The sequence below is a fragment of the Photinus pyralis genome, unplaced genomic scaffold (genome assembly GCF_008802855.1).
Source record: "Photinus pyralis isolate 1611_PpyrPB1 unplaced genomic scaffold, Ppyr1.3 Ppyr1.4_LG3a, whole genome shotgun sequence".
NCBI lineage: Eukaryota > Metazoa > Arthropoda > Insecta > Coleoptera > Lampyridae > Photinus > Photinus pyralis.
Genome location: NW_022170509.1, coordinates 1,226,716 through 1,241,736, shown reverse-complemented (window position 1 = coordinate 1,241,736; position 15,021 = coordinate 1,226,716). Strand labels below are relative to the sequence as shown.

General features: G+C 38.9%; 2 protein-coding genes across 8 annotated transcripts; one reads left to right on the top strand and one right to left on the bottom strand.

Annotated features, from left to right (window-relative positions):
* Positions 1–6,629: 6,629 nt before the first annotated feature.
* Positions 6,630–10,371, bottom strand: LOC116165646 (E3 ubiquitin-protein ligase KCMF1-like). Of its 7 annotated transcripts, none has more exons than XM_031480262.1 (7): positions 10,247–10,371; positions 8,513–8,542; positions 8,282–8,449; positions 8,089–8,231; positions 7,405–7,637; positions 7,213–7,324; positions 6,630–7,158 (listed from the first exon to the last, which is right to left on the bottom strand). In XM_031480262.1, exons 1-7 carry the CDS (start codon positions 10,332–10,334, stop codon positions 6,745–6,747), a joined length of 1,188 nt encoding a protein of 395 aa, XP_031336122.1. In that variant the 5' UTR covers positions 10,335–10,371; the 3' UTR covers positions 6,630–6,744. The 7 variants fall into 7 exon arrangements, with proteins under 7 accessions (XP_031336122.1, XP_031336123.1, XP_031336124.1 ...); XM_031480263.1 differs by having other exon boundaries at positions 7,213–7,315; XM_031480264.1 differs by having other exon boundaries at positions 7,213–7,312.
* Positions 10,307–11,758, top strand: LOC116165647 (inactive selenide, water dikinase-like protein). Its single transcript, XM_031480265.1, has 7 exons — positions 10,307–10,518; positions 10,570–10,674; positions 10,724–10,872; positions 10,920–11,032; positions 11,083–11,276; positions 11,328–11,540; positions 11,586–11,758. The coding sequence occupies exons 1-7, from the start codon at positions 10,338–10,340 to the stop codon at positions 11,741–11,743; spliced, it is 1,113 nt and encodes a 370-aa protein (XP_031336125.1). The 5' UTR covers positions 10,307–10,337; the 3' UTR covers positions 11,744–11,758.
* The last annotated feature ends 3,263 nt before the right edge of the window (positions 11,759–15,021 follow it).

Genomic DNA, 15,021 nt, shown 5'->3' with positions numbered 1-15,021 from the left:
GAATGTTAGAAAATGGGTTGGGGAACGACGCTATCCAGTGGCGCTCGTTCAATTACAAAAACAGCGAAAACTAACCTATTTTTTCTTACGGCACTTGAAAGGAAAAATCTCCTTTTTATAAGCTTCTTATACCTACTTTTATAGGTTCTTTAATGATTTATATTATTATAAGTAAAGGAAGGTACATCCGAACAGAGTACCTCTGCAATCTGTGATAATAATAGTCAAGAAAACATAAAGAACTGTATCAAACTGTTATTGCATTTTTTTTTATTTATCTGGCTTATTTATTTATATATTCTTTATATTTATATATACACATTTTAACTTTGGTCGTTTTAAGGTAATAATATTCATATTATCAATATTAAAATTTGGTACACTCCAGAACGAAAATATTCTGCATTCTGCACTGAAATTGTAATGGTTTAAAGCTACATTGCTGCAACCTTAGTGCTGCAACATAAGCAAGTACAAACCATTTTGTATTTGCCTCCAAGAAACCCACCTAAAAAGGGATGAAATATTCTACCTAAAAGATAACGTTTTTTGACGAAATTTTATAACAATTAATTAATAACCGGTTACAATCCCATGCTGTCGTTTATTGGAAGAATATATGGATAATAACCCAGTGGTACTCTTGAATATACGGGAACACTAACACCTACCCATTTCATTGCGAAGTAAAATAACTTTACAGCAGTACCGAGCCGTTCATGTCATTTAATATTTATTTCATGTTATTGCGCGTAAGCATCATAAACGCCGCAGAAGAATGTATACCATAAACTACAAGTGCCCCATGGTGGACACCTGTTGTTAAAAACGCTATCAAAGAGAAGAAGCAGATGCTAAGACGGTTTAAGCGAAACCTCAGTGCTGAAACTATGATCTCATTCAAAAAGGCACGTGCAGCAGCCAGAAAAGTAATAACGGAGGCCGGAGGGTAAAAGGAATGCATGGGAAAATACAATTATCTGTAACGGTTTCCGAAAATCTGACGCTCAGAGACCACCAGCTCGGCGCTGGTAAGATATTTCTCATTGTTTCGGAGTTATTGATTTTTATGATTCAATACAATTGAAAAATCGACTGATAAATCTGTCCGTGGTGATCCCGCCAATTGGAAAACATTCCAACATTTATTTGAGGCATTGGTAAATAACACAAGTAAAAGTTCCACCTATTTGCAATGGTACAGCTGTCTTTTATCCATCAAATACCCGTACCAGCTACAAACTAGCATGATGCAGTAACGGCATCAGCACATGCTTCGGCATTGTTTGATCCGTGACCGGCAAAGGACGCCAAAACTTGTAGCATGTTCTTGGTGGATTCAAGGGTCTTTTGATCCGATGGCTTTGCAGACACTTTTCATAGTGTATTTAGTTCAGCTTCTTGAAAAAAAGCTGGAAAACGGTAGTACACTCCTACGCTGTTATCATCCATTTATGGAAGCTGTTGAGGGGCGTATTCGTGCCTTTTAACATCTCAGAAAATCAGAACGCCACAGAAGCCCTTCAAGCTTTACCTCGACCGAAGAGAACCGTTGATTAGAATGCTTTTAGAATATGTGTTAGTCGTGAAGAAACTAATTCGGTCAGTTCAATAATAAATAGGAGTATTGACAACGGTAGCGAACAACGTAGACAAAGTTATATCGAACAGTACCCAACAAAGACTTATTGCTAGTGGCAGATACACCACTGCTGAGGCGTGTAGTAGAGGAACGGTGATCCCACAGGAGCAAAGCCGGTCAGAAGGTGGACCAAAACGAGACACGGCAAATTGATTGTAATTCCATTCCACGAAATTTATTATTGCACAGTCTAACTGTCGGTATAGGTTCAAGAAAAATACTTAATTTGTAGGTTTACTAAAAGTTTGCTCGTCTTGAACTTATAATTTACGGTGTATATTATTGCTAAGTGCCTACATAAAAGTATTTAAATTCGTAGGAATAAGAGAAAGAAATACGTTGTTTTAATTGTTAGTGTGCAACGTACTACTAACAAAATTAATGATCCTCACATATATAGCTTAACTGTAGCACAGGTAATTAATGTACCAGCACAGATTAAAATCTGTGGTACCAGTAACCCTCAAAGTTCTCTAACACTTCGTCGTGTTCCAATTCAGATTTGTTCGCAATTCGCATAAATCATAATTCGATTTAATTAGATTATTATCATTTGACCTGGTACGCATTGTCCAGCTCTAGGTTGCTGTAACTTTGGGTCCTCTTTCCAAAGAGAGTGGTTGTTGCGACAGAAATAGTGGAAATTCATTTATATCTCTCGGTTATCCTCAACTTTACACAAATGAAGATTATGTTTTCTTATTAGCTCATTACAGGGCTATAGTAACTCCACTTTGGCTCTTCACCTATACCTACTTCGGCTACAATGTCGTGTTCCTAAGCTCACTTCATTTATTTTATTAATTTATTATCTCTCTCTTGTTCTGGGCCCTCAACAGGCTTGCACCCAATTACAGAGTGACCCGCATAATGCTTTTTAGAGGTGCCNGAAACTGCAGGAAAACCTAATTAGAGAATCATGTGCAGTTGCTAGGGTTGCAACATGGCCAGGATTTTCCGGGGTTGTCCCGGAGTTAACTGCACTGTCCCGGACCCCGGTTTTTCATTTAGGAACAAAATAACGCAACTTCTTAAATCAAAATTCAAAAGTTACACGCATAGCTTTGGTGCTAATGGCGGACACAATTACGTTAAAATACGTGTGTTATAGCAAAGAGTACCCAACTCTTTGGTTATAGCATTGATTCATTTATGCTTATAGTGAACCAATTCAAGCAATAGCGCCGCACTCCATAAAACTATGTTTTCTTTTAATTACCTTACTGAACTTTTCATTTATTATTAGGTATTAACTGTACACTGCCCATTTTTGTAAATGATTCGTATCAGACTGAAGCTTTATAAGTAGTTTCGTTTTGAGGAGTGCATTAATAAAAAGTTATAGTAAAAAGTCAATTTTTTTCATGTACCATAATTTTACACTTTTGCTTTTTTAACGATCCTTGAAATCGTTTATAATTTTGTATTGCTGTCTGTCTGTCTCTCCCCTTGTCTGTGCGCCTGTTTGTTCGTCTGTACGGTGTGCAATTATAGGTGTCAAAATATAATTCTAGTTTTTTTTCGTGTACCCCTATGTGCACGTATAGGTACATATAATACATAGGTACCTAGTAACTAAACAACAATCCTACTTACCTCAATAATTACTTATAACATAACCCACAGCCTTCCACCAAATTTACAGTGTAAAATAAAAAATTCTGACGTCGTACTTTAAAGTTTAAATTTAACAACCGAAAAATTAAAGACAAATTATACCCATTTTTCCTCCTTACATTATACATGTGTCGTAATGTCCACGCACCAATGTATGCGCTACTCGTCCTAGCCTAGGATCTTGCCCACTAACGTCCGCGTCCCAATGCTTGGAGCCGCTGCTCTTACATTTGTTACACCTCTTGAGAGCCTCCTAAGATTTGCGTATATCCCCAAAAGTGGAGAAAGGTAAAGAGTTGTATACCTAGTTACCTACCTAAGCCGGGTCGTGCCAAACATGACATGGCGAAGGATTACAATTAGGTACAACCCGATCAGCCTATAATCGTTTCTTCTAAAAACGGCGAAGCAGCTGGTGGATGCATTAAGGAATAGGGTACTGGTCCTGGGAGCGTTTCTAGGTCCACGGTGCGTTTAACTACACCGCGTTCAATTCAATTAGTGAGGCTGCTGAAGGATTTGGCACTGATGGATCAATCGTAAGATGGATCCGAGCCATGCTCGGAAGCAGAGTCATATCCTCCATCGGAACGACAGAGATGAGCTCATCGGTTACTAGAGGACGTTCGCAGCTACGGTGGACTGTTGGCTCCACTGCCGTAGTGCCTGGAGCGTATACAATACACCAGGAATGCGCGGAATAACTGGAAAATTTCACAGTGAAAAAGCTCATGCAGGGGGCTCTTGAACAGATGGTGCAGTAGCCATGGCCTCTCCGTTAACACGGAAAAGACCGAGGTTGTTCCATTTACGATAAAGAAGGACGAAGAACCTCGATGGGCTCACTCTTCGAGGACCAGGTCAGTGAAAGATTTGAGAGTCATCATCATGACTCCCGCCTGACCTGGAAAGGACACATATTGGGCGAATAAACAAAAAGACCACTGCATGTCTATGGGCATGTAGAAGGACTACGTTTGGTTGTACATGAGGCTAAACCCTCGACTCATATATTGACTTTCCAATGTAGTGATATGGCCAATAATACTTTACAGTGCACTTATATGGTGGCCTGCCAGCAGCTAGGAAAGGTTCAGAGACTCGCCTGTCTTGGGCACGGGCGGATCTGGGAGAAAATCCATCAGATCCGATCCCCCTTCTCACCAGAAGGGATGTGATCTGGGCTGTCTTACTACTAACTAAATAATCTTTACACTATGCGAAGACCAAAAAGTTATAAGATCACTCTCCTGGACAGGGAGCAGTGGCTGAACTCAGATTGCCCGTTCCTCAAACCTGTGGAGCTCATGTGGTTACAGATGGGTCCCTAACGGAAAAAGGAAAGTGCATATGGGTAGTTTTATATGGTGATCGACCGAGAGCTGACATCAGCTTCTCTCTAGCACAGTGTTTCAGGCAGAGATGTTAGCCATCACGATCTGTGCACAGGAGAACCTCCATGCAGTGACAGTCGGACAGTGCTGAGAGCCCTGTCAAGTTGCAGGCGAACTCTAGATAGATTAGGCGAGTCTAATAGCGTAAGCTTAATTTGGGTGCCAGTGCACTGCGGAATAGGGGGCAACTCTCAATGGTGGGCGCGGGCTGGCTCGTGAAGGCATCAGTGGTACTTACCTTCTCTGCTGTCAAGACCAGGATTAAAGACTGAGTGACCAGTTAATTTCAGGCTCAGTGGCAACAATAAGGAACCCGACTGCTGTAGGAGAGCCCATGTGCAGGTTATGGCGAGGCAGATAAAACTACCGAGCATGTGGTCTGTCACTGTGACGCCTTGATCAAAGACAGACATCACCTCCTTGGCGACAGCTGTCTGGGGGACGAAGAAACTTAGGCTAAACAGCTTGGGTCCTATCCTTTATTAAGAGGAACAGGCTCTGAACCTAGTTGCAAAGGTAATGGAGTAGACACGATGGGCCTTTGGTGTGCCTAATTGCTGCCTGGCCGGGCTTCCCTTATTAATAGATAACTGGCGATCAAAAATGAGTTTCTGTCGAATCACCTTTGGAAATTCAAGTTACGTACAATTTCCAAAGGTGACTTGACAGCGATTCATTTTTTATCGCATAGTGAGATGTCGAAAATCTCCAATGTACGTGTAAGGGATATACTTACATTTGGCAGAATTTACATAATATAATTAGTCTATACGTTTTGGATGTCTTATGGACATTCGTGTACAAGGCAGTGATTTTATGCAAATGCATGTTTTAAATTAATAATATGCCATGTGTGTGCTTTTGGATCTGGGCTGATCAACTTGAATAGAGTTGAAATAACCCAATTAATTTTTGCATATTTCAGTGCCCTTGTGCATAAAATATTATCAAGAGCATATTCAAGCATTTTTGATCCCTGTGTAGTTATTTCTAAAGAATTTTTGTCTCTGGCCTATTATAAAATTGTAAAGCAAAAAACTTTTGCGCTTTCCTGTTCATAAGTCGACGCCACGGATTTTGTGTATCTTAGTGAGTCATAAATTCCGACGATTGCATAAAAAGCTTGCAGTTTTTACGTCTGCATTTGTAGTCGCTGCCGTAATTATTAGTTTTTCTTTGGAGTTTTACGAAGCAGTACCCACTTAGTAGCATTTTCCTTCTCGTTGTTATCAAAGGTAAGAACATGATGCATATTTGGTGCATAATTAACACTAGTTTTGTGCATATATATGCGCATATTTCTACATGTTGAAGTGCATATTATTCCTTGCATTGTTCATGTATATGCATCATACATGCTTCATGTTATGGTATACTTACTGAAAAGCGGATGTCCATTGAATATGCCTATAATATGCAAATATGTTCAAAAGAATATTCCATGAATGTGGTATATATTCAGAATGGATTTTCGATTGAATTTGCTATAATCTTCAGGAAGCTTAGGTCATATACATTTCATCTACACATAAATACTTAGCGAAGTTTTGTTTCTTAAACCTGTGTATTATACTGGAAATAAGTATCTGTCCTTAAATTTTATTGGCAAAGGAACACTGCCAGTAATATGCAAGCTTTTTATAAACAAGTATGTAACAAGAATAAATGTAGAGGGAGGGGGGGGGGGCAGGAATTGTCATTTTTAGTAATACTTACCTTTGGTTACTTCGGGAGACATGGGCAATGTATGCGATTGGCACAGCATTTATTCCAAAACATTGGAAGAGACTAACAGGATGACACACGCCAAAGTCAAATGCTACTTCTGTCATAAGACAGTGTAGATATGGTGAAATTTAGATGCATTACTTCGACATTACTTAATCAATTTTTTACCATGACCATTATGACAATGTATCGACCGGTCTGCCCTCTAAAGTTCACACATCTTTCGTACCTAATAAATAAAACACAGATTCGAGTTTGCAAGCTCGAACTCTCTCTTTTATTATAGAAGTATGTTACAAACCAAAGCGCATTTTGCAATTTTTCGAAAGGGATTACAGGAGGCAATACATGGTGTTAAGATGATTATGTCAAATCGGATGTGGATGAACTATTACTACTGTCAGAGAAGGGTGCATCAGAATCGAGCAGCTTAGGTGTAGGAACTTCATCCCTTCTAAGAGATATAGTGGACAAAACGATTTGTTGTACAAACAAATTACGCTCCGATCCTTCATCTTCCCAGGACGACTGAGATGCATTCTCATCTAACAGTTCCGATAACAGAAAGGTTGATGCGGTTGACGAGGTAGATGTTAGAGAACTGGACGATGATTGTGCTAAGGTTACTGCTGGTTTCAATACCAAGGTATGAGAACTGGATGACTCTGCATTTGATGATTCCCTAGCAAGTATCTGACTTACAGTTTGTCGAGGACGGGGAAGACGATCCGGTTGTTGCTGCCTTGGTACATTCACCTGCTGCCGCTCTAATTGTAACTGCATTTGCAATTGTTGTAGCTGAGATGGGGTACTACTATTATTGCTGCTTACGTTATTTGTTGAACGCCGTACGCCGGATAACTGCGACAGTAATTCTGCAATCGGATCCACAGAGTCTCGAGTCGATGGTGATAATGATGACAAAGCGCCACTGCTAAAAACGCTAAATAAAAAAACCAGAATTCTATGATATGAAATTTTGCGATGACATGGATGACAGTTAAGAAAGTCACTCTACAGTACCTGAAGTGCATGTTGGATCTGCGAGGGCGGCCAGACTGTGAACTGCGACTGCCGCCACCAAGATGTCCGGATGGAATGCGCCTCACGTTATGGACGCGTGTAGCAACTGGTTCGTCCAAGAAGGAGATTAGTTCTCTTGGACCAGTCCGATGTTCTAACGTTAAGTGGCCGGCAAAATCGTCAGTCATTAGGTTTGGGTCTCCTCCGGGCATTCCCGCACAGATCGGACAAACCTTTAATAATTATAGCAAATTTAATCGAACTTACAAAATGAAAATTTCAGAAATACATAAAATACACTCCCACCACCAATAAGAACGAGGGTTAAGTACATGTGCGACTTTTGATACGTTTGATGTAGGACTTTTACCGAAAAGGGGAGGTTTTTCAAGGAGGGATGGGCAAAACAATATGTTACAACTTTTAGCTAAGTCTGTAGAACCAGATTCTACAAGACTGTATACAGTCTTCCGAGTCAAATGAGTGATCAGCATTATCATAGGGGCAAACCCCCTCTGCTCTCAATTTTATGCATATTAAGTTATGAATGAACGATATACATTCTTAAACACCCTACTTTCCATTGGATCGTCAGACTAACCACCCTTGTACCCACCCTAACTGACCATTTTAAAAACTTATTCAAATAAAGCAATCGCCAAAAAGAATAATGTAGGTACGTACCACTTCTAGAGGTGTTTCTGCGTGTTCTGCAGTAACATGTTCCAGCAAAGTAGCGTCTGTAAATCCCATACGTCCGCAATATGGGCAAGTGTAAGACTGTGGTTGATCCAAATTGGCTAAAGCTTCACCGGCGTAATACAGATCTGGAAAAGTATCAATTAGTCCTCGAGGTTACGATTTCAAATGCGCTTACCAAAATCGGCTCTCGTCAAGATGCACTGCATCGGGTGGTCTGGGTTGTGGCGAGTAGTCGTGACACCGGCTTCATAGCAAGTCGAGCATAAGTCGTAGTCATAGCATATTAAACATTTAAAGCGTCGGCCGCTAAAATTTCCCCTTAGACAGGAATCACAACTGACACCTAAAAATAGATGACATATGCAAACGACTCGTTGTAAATAGCAATTCTAATCTACGAACATACCCTCGTGGCAATTCATTGATTTTCTTCTCCCTAAACAGAAAAAAATGCAAAAATTATCAGTTTGCACAAAAAAAATTGTAATGAACCGAGAGGTTATATTTGAAAAGCCAAAACACTGGCACCAACCGAATAAAACAAAACCAACATTCACCACTAATTCAAGCGTAAAATAACTAAATTTTAGCACAGGATCAACAGAAAAATAGGACAAGATACAAAAAATTAATCCATACTAGCCCTAAAATCGTAACATAAACAATTCTGTTTTAAGAGTTTATTAAACAAGAGTTGAAATCACGAATTTGCTACATTCCACTATAATTTGAAAATGAAATCGTATACCTCCTCCCGTAATCGTTCCATATACATTTGTATTCATAATCACAGCGCTTTACTTAAAAGTTACAATTTTTCCTGGTAGAAACTTCAGGGAAACGGCAAAAAAAAAACGGCTGGGAGTAGGTTCACTAAATTCCCCTAGAAAACGTGTCTAAGCTACCTCCTTCGGAATATTAACCTTTCACGGATGGATTTGGAACCTGGATTAACGATGAAAAGGGCGTGTAAAGCCTAGGTGATGGCTGAGCATCTAATTCCTTATACATATGACAGACCTGACTAAAGCACAAGCATATGAGTATCCCCCCCCCCCCCCCGCTGGGCCACTAGGAGGGCTAGTGGTACCAAACTCGCTAACGAAAGAAAGATATAGGGAGTGCCCAAATGATCTACCACGAACAAAAGAACCCCTTGAGAGCTATAGAAGTAATTCTAGCTGCATTGCTGTAATTAGCCCGGCACCACATACTCATCATCTACACTCACTACCACCACTGATGTATATACCCAGGTGTTGGGACCAGAACTGAAAAGAACCAGTACCAGAACAAATGCATTTATAGGGCTTTCATTTGCAACACGGGAACTGTTTTTCAACAAGTTACGATAATCAGAACCAATACGCAGTACCTGGGTAGTAATGTATTTAATAAAACCAGAAAAAAAGACTACAACCGGAATCAAAAATTATGGAAGTCACAAAACAGGAATCAGAAAATCCAAACCCTGGTACCACCATAGTATATTTGAATCATGCCCAAAGTGCACTGTATGCATATCAGACCGCCTCCACTATAGATCTGGATGTTTGGGGGATCAGGGTCCGAGGTCAACCTTGTGCCCAAAGAGAATGGTGGGTTCTTAGAGGCACAGAAAGCGTACACTCTGTCACATTCTAAAAGGGACAGACTGCGTATCTTTTCATCCTAGATCAGAGGATGTATAGTTCCTTCAAGATTAACCACGAATTATCTACTGTAAACGAACTGGCAGGGCTCAGTGCACGACAACTGATTTGCTGCCCATAGGCAGCTCTGTAACTTGCAGTAATGTCAAAGTTAAGATTGTCGATACACAAGAGAGGGCATTATTATTTGTACAAAATTGTCCGGGATACCCACTATCCAAGTGGGTACTGCATGCAATGAACCCGAGGGGGCAACCACATTTCACACTTGCAAAGTTAGATAATCCATGTTTGACGGTGACGATTAGACTGCCGACATCTTGAAGTGTGTCTCGAGTGTGCGGGATGGCTCGGTAATTGATGTAGGCATAGGGGGGCATTACAAAGAGGATGTTTTTTATATTTCATTTCATTTGGAGATCACAAAAGCAAACCAACCTCTCTGAACAGCACCAACCTCAACTTAACCTCAAATTATAGGTACTTACAATTAATTAAATATCTCCCCCATGTCACCGAATTATCTCGTATCCTGCTGATTGAGGTCATGGTCCATGGCAATTTACGTAACATCATAGCATGGCGAACGAATTCTTTTTCGATCCAGCCAAATATGGTCTAAGAAAATCGTTAAAATTAACCGATTTTTCCGAATTGCGAGGGTGAGGTTGTAAGGTCTCCCAAGAAGCTTTAAGAAGGTACTTGGGGGACCCTCACACAACACAATCGAGCCACAATGTTGTAGATAATAATAAAATAGGTAAGCGCTGTATTTTTGACTTCAAAAGTCTTGTACGTCTTTCGATTGCAGAAATTGGTTTAGATGCCTGCTTAATTCCGACACGTTTTCCCAACTTATTTATAATCGAGACTGTTGATTTTTTCTATCCTCTAATTGATGATCCCTATTTAATGGGTGAGTAGAAATGATATGTTTTCTTCGACTTATAAATTGTACCTATTAGGAAAAATTGCTTGTGCCAACGTGTTAAGTGACCTATATGCTTTTGGGGTGTATTGTATCGATCACGTCCGGATTATCATGGCTGTGTGTGATCAAATGACCGAACAGGAACGTGCTGTGGTCATACCTTTAATGCTCAAAGGTTTTCAGGTAGGAACCTCTTCGTTGTCACGAGCTTATTAGGTATATTCTTTTAGGATCTTGCCAAGGTAGCCAATTTGAAAGCAATTGTTCAGAACGCTTCAGTTAATCCTTGGTGCATAATAGGAGGAGTTGCTACATCTCTTTGCACGTCACAAGAATACATTCTGTAAGATTTCCTGTTGATTGTACCAAATTTGCAATGACACGCACTTTCAGTCCGTTAAATGCACAAATTGGTGATGTGCTTGTTTTAACTAAACCTTTAGGAGTTCAAATTGCCAGTAATATAAATCGTTGGCGTATTAATGGTGGTGAAAAATGGGAGAATTTATTAAAGGTGATCACTGAGGACGAGGTCTTGAAGGCTTTTGCCACTGCTGTTAAAAATATGTGCCACTTAAATAAGAATGGTAATGTGGAAGGTATATATAGTCGATTAGTTTATAACAATTAGCTTTTAGCCGCCTATTTAATGCACAAACATGAAGCACATGCGGCCACAGATGTTACTGGTTTTGGAATTTTGGGCCATGCAGAAAATCTGGTAACATTTCAAAGTCGCGAAGTTTCATTTCATATAGACACTTTGCCAATAATCAAAAATGTAATTCAGATTTCAGAGGTGATTGGTAATAAAAAACGATTATTAAGTGGTTTGGCTCCAGAAACATCCGGTAGGTTGACATGGATTTGACAAGTTGATCAAGTTCTCTTTGTAGGTGGATTGTTAATTTGTATGTCGAAGGATAACGCTGAGAGATTTTGCAAAGAGCTGGCAGAAATCGATGATCGTCAGGCATGGATTATTGGAACAGTTGAGGCTGGCAGTAAAACTGTACATATTAGCAGTGATGTGAAAATAATTGAAGCCTCATAGCACAAATCTCATAAATATTAAATGATCATTCCTTTCTCATGTACTTTTAAGTTTTAGAATTAACGTTTTTATAATTTTTTGTGGCTCGATATCAGTTTAACAAGTTTTACCGTAATGACTAAAACTAAATAAAATTGTTGAAATGGTTAGTTTTATGAAGTTGGTAAAAGATTGTTAAACCACTTTTGTTATAAATAAATTGTTTCTTAATTAACTGGCATCAAAACTGGAAGTGAGTTGATTATTAATAAATATAAAAGAATAGGTTGCAGTACACCATCAGTGTGGGTTCCATTGTGTGACAGCTTTCTCTTCACAGCGCCTTAGCAAAAGAGAAGCCCTTTTCTAGCACTATAAAGGAGAGGATATAAGTGAGTAGAAATATCACACTAAATAAATAATTCGACCTCATTGTATGAAAACACAACAATTATGAGAGAATATAAGCCAAGAGAACCATAGTGGAATTGTAAGAGCAAGCAAGCATCTGCAGGTGACCAGTATCTATAGGAGCACTAACAACCCCAATATACTCAGACCCGATGGACAGGGTAGTAGAGTAGTTTTCAGTGCATTGGAAGTTGTTTGCCAGTTCTAAAAGCACAAGCATTCAAACCTTCCTGTCTGATCGAAAAAGTACGAATTGTTTTGGATTCTACGCTCCAAAATTAATAAGAAAAAGTGTTTTCTCGAGAAATTTTAGTGCAGTCGATTTTTGGTAAAAAAGGAAGGCCTTTTTTTGAGGCCCTCAAAAAAAATTGTTCAGATCGACACGGAAAAAAATTTTTCTTATAGAATGTGGCCTGTAGAATCCATAATTTCAAACAGTTCCAAGATTGGGCTACTAGTTCAAAAGGTACAGCCCTTTGAATTTTTTTTCGAAATTGGTTTCTAGTCTATAACTTTTGATTGAGAAGTCTGATCGAAAAAGTACGAATTGATTTAGATTCTACGCACCCAAATTAATAAGAAAAAGTGTTTTCCCGAGAAATTTTGGTGTAGTCGATTTTTGGTAAAAAAGGAAGGTTATACACTGCCTTTTTTTTGAGGCCCGAAAAAAAAATTGTCTCAGATCGACCCGGAAAAAAATTTTCTTATAGAATGTGGCCTGTAGAATCCATAATTTCAAACAGTTCCAAGATTGGGCTACTAGTTCAAAAGTTACAGCCCTTTGAATTTTTTTTCGAAATTGGTTTCTAGTCTATAACTTTTGATTGAGAAGTCTGATCGAAAAAGTACGAATTGTTTTGGATTCTACGCACCAAAATTAATAAGAAAAAGTGTTTTCCCGAGAAATTTTGGTGCAGTCGATTTTTGGTAAAAAAGGAAGGTTATACACTGTCTTTTTTTGAGCCCCGAAAAAAAATTGTCTCAGATCGACCCGGAAAAAAAATTTTCTTATAGAATGTGGCCTGTAGAATCCATAATTTCAAACAGTTCCAAGATTGGGCTACTAGTTCAAAAGTTACAGCCCTTTGAATTTTCTTTCGAAATTGGTTTCTAGTCTATAACTTTATATTGAGAAGTCTAATCGAAAAAGTACGAATTGTTTTGGATTCTACGCACCAAAATTAATAAGAAAAAGTGTTTTCCCGAGAAATTTTGGTGCAGTCGATTTTTGGTAAAAAAAGGAAGGTTACACACTGCCTTTTTTTGAGGCCCTCAAAAAAAATTGCCTGAGATCGACCCGGAAACAAATTTTCTTATAGAATGTGGCCTGTAGAATCCATAATTTTAAACAGTTCCAAGATTGAGCTACTAGTTCAAAAGTTACAGCCCTTTGAATTTTCTTTCGAAATTGGTTTCTAATCTATAACTTTTGACTGAGAAGGCTGATCGAAAAAATACGAATTGTTTTGGATTCTACGCACCAAAATTAATAAGAAAAAGTGTTTGCTCAAGAAATTTTCGTGCAGTCGATTTTTGGTAAAAAAGGAAGGTTGTTGTACACTGCCTTTTTTTGAGGCCCTCAAAAAAAGTTGTCTCAGATCGACCCGGAGAAAAAATTTTCTTATAGAATGTGGCCTGTAGAATCCATAATTTCAAACAGTTACAAGATTGGGCTACTAGTTCAAAAGTTACAGCCCTTTGAATTTTTTTTCGAAATTGGTTTCTAGTCTATAACTTTTGATTGAGAAATCTAATCGAAAAAGTACGAATTGTTTTGGATTCTACGCACCAAAATTAATAAGAAAAAGTGTTTTCCCGAGAAATTTTGGTGTAGTCCATTTTTGGTAAAAAAGGAAGGTTATACACTGCCTTTTTTTGAGCCCCGAAAAAAAAATTGTCAGATCGACCCGGAAAAAAATTTTTTTCTTATAGAATGTGGCCTGTAGAATCCATAATTTCAAACAGTTCCAAGATTGGGCTACTAGTTCAAAAGTTACAGCTCTTTGAATTTTCTTTCGAAATTGGTTTCTAGTCTATAACTTTTGATTGAGAAGTCTGACCTTCCACTGAACTATAGCCCCTACCTCCTTGTGGTCAAAGGAGAGCAACGAAGCACAGGCCAGTAGTAAGTCAGTCTAGCAGTAGTAAGTTTCCTTGGTACCTACTACAAAAAGGGGGAACCCCTGTGTTTGTGTGTCCCAGTAATTATGTGTAGCAGCAGTGTGGCATAGAATCACCCTGTCCCGACCAATATCTCCCTCTCGCTTCTCTGTCTCCATGGAGGTAGAGAAAGGTCCCTCCAAGCGACGTCAGGCAGACCTCAACTCCGACACTCCTACCAATACGAGATGTATTTATTTCCTTAGATATAAATTTGATGTCATTATTCCACAAGTTATTTCACAAAATGTTTAAAAATGGCCTCAATTCTTAATATACCAAGTTTGTTGAGAAATGTGGCATAATATTTGCTCAATATTATAGTAAAGTGCTTTTTAATCAAATTTTCTTCAGTTGAGAAATTGTTCAATGAACTACTAAATGAATGATATGCACATTTGCAAAAATGTCCTGCTTATGTAACTTGTAGACAAAACTTCGCCATTACTGATGATGATCATTGTCCGACGTGCGGGGTCTTTGACTCACCGTATTCTCGCTTGTCAGGATCTCCCCTCAGACCGTTCTTGATCTGGTTCCCGATGTTAATATCCTATGTGTGTTATTATTTGTGCTGATTCACAGGCCAGAGTCGAACCGTATCATTTACTTTACAGGATTTTAAGTTTATTTTTCTTTGCTTTATCTTTTTTGTCTCCCCCTACCCTTTTGGGTTTTTGGCCTCCCTATGGGGATGGTGTTTCAGTTAATTTACCTGCCATTGTCCA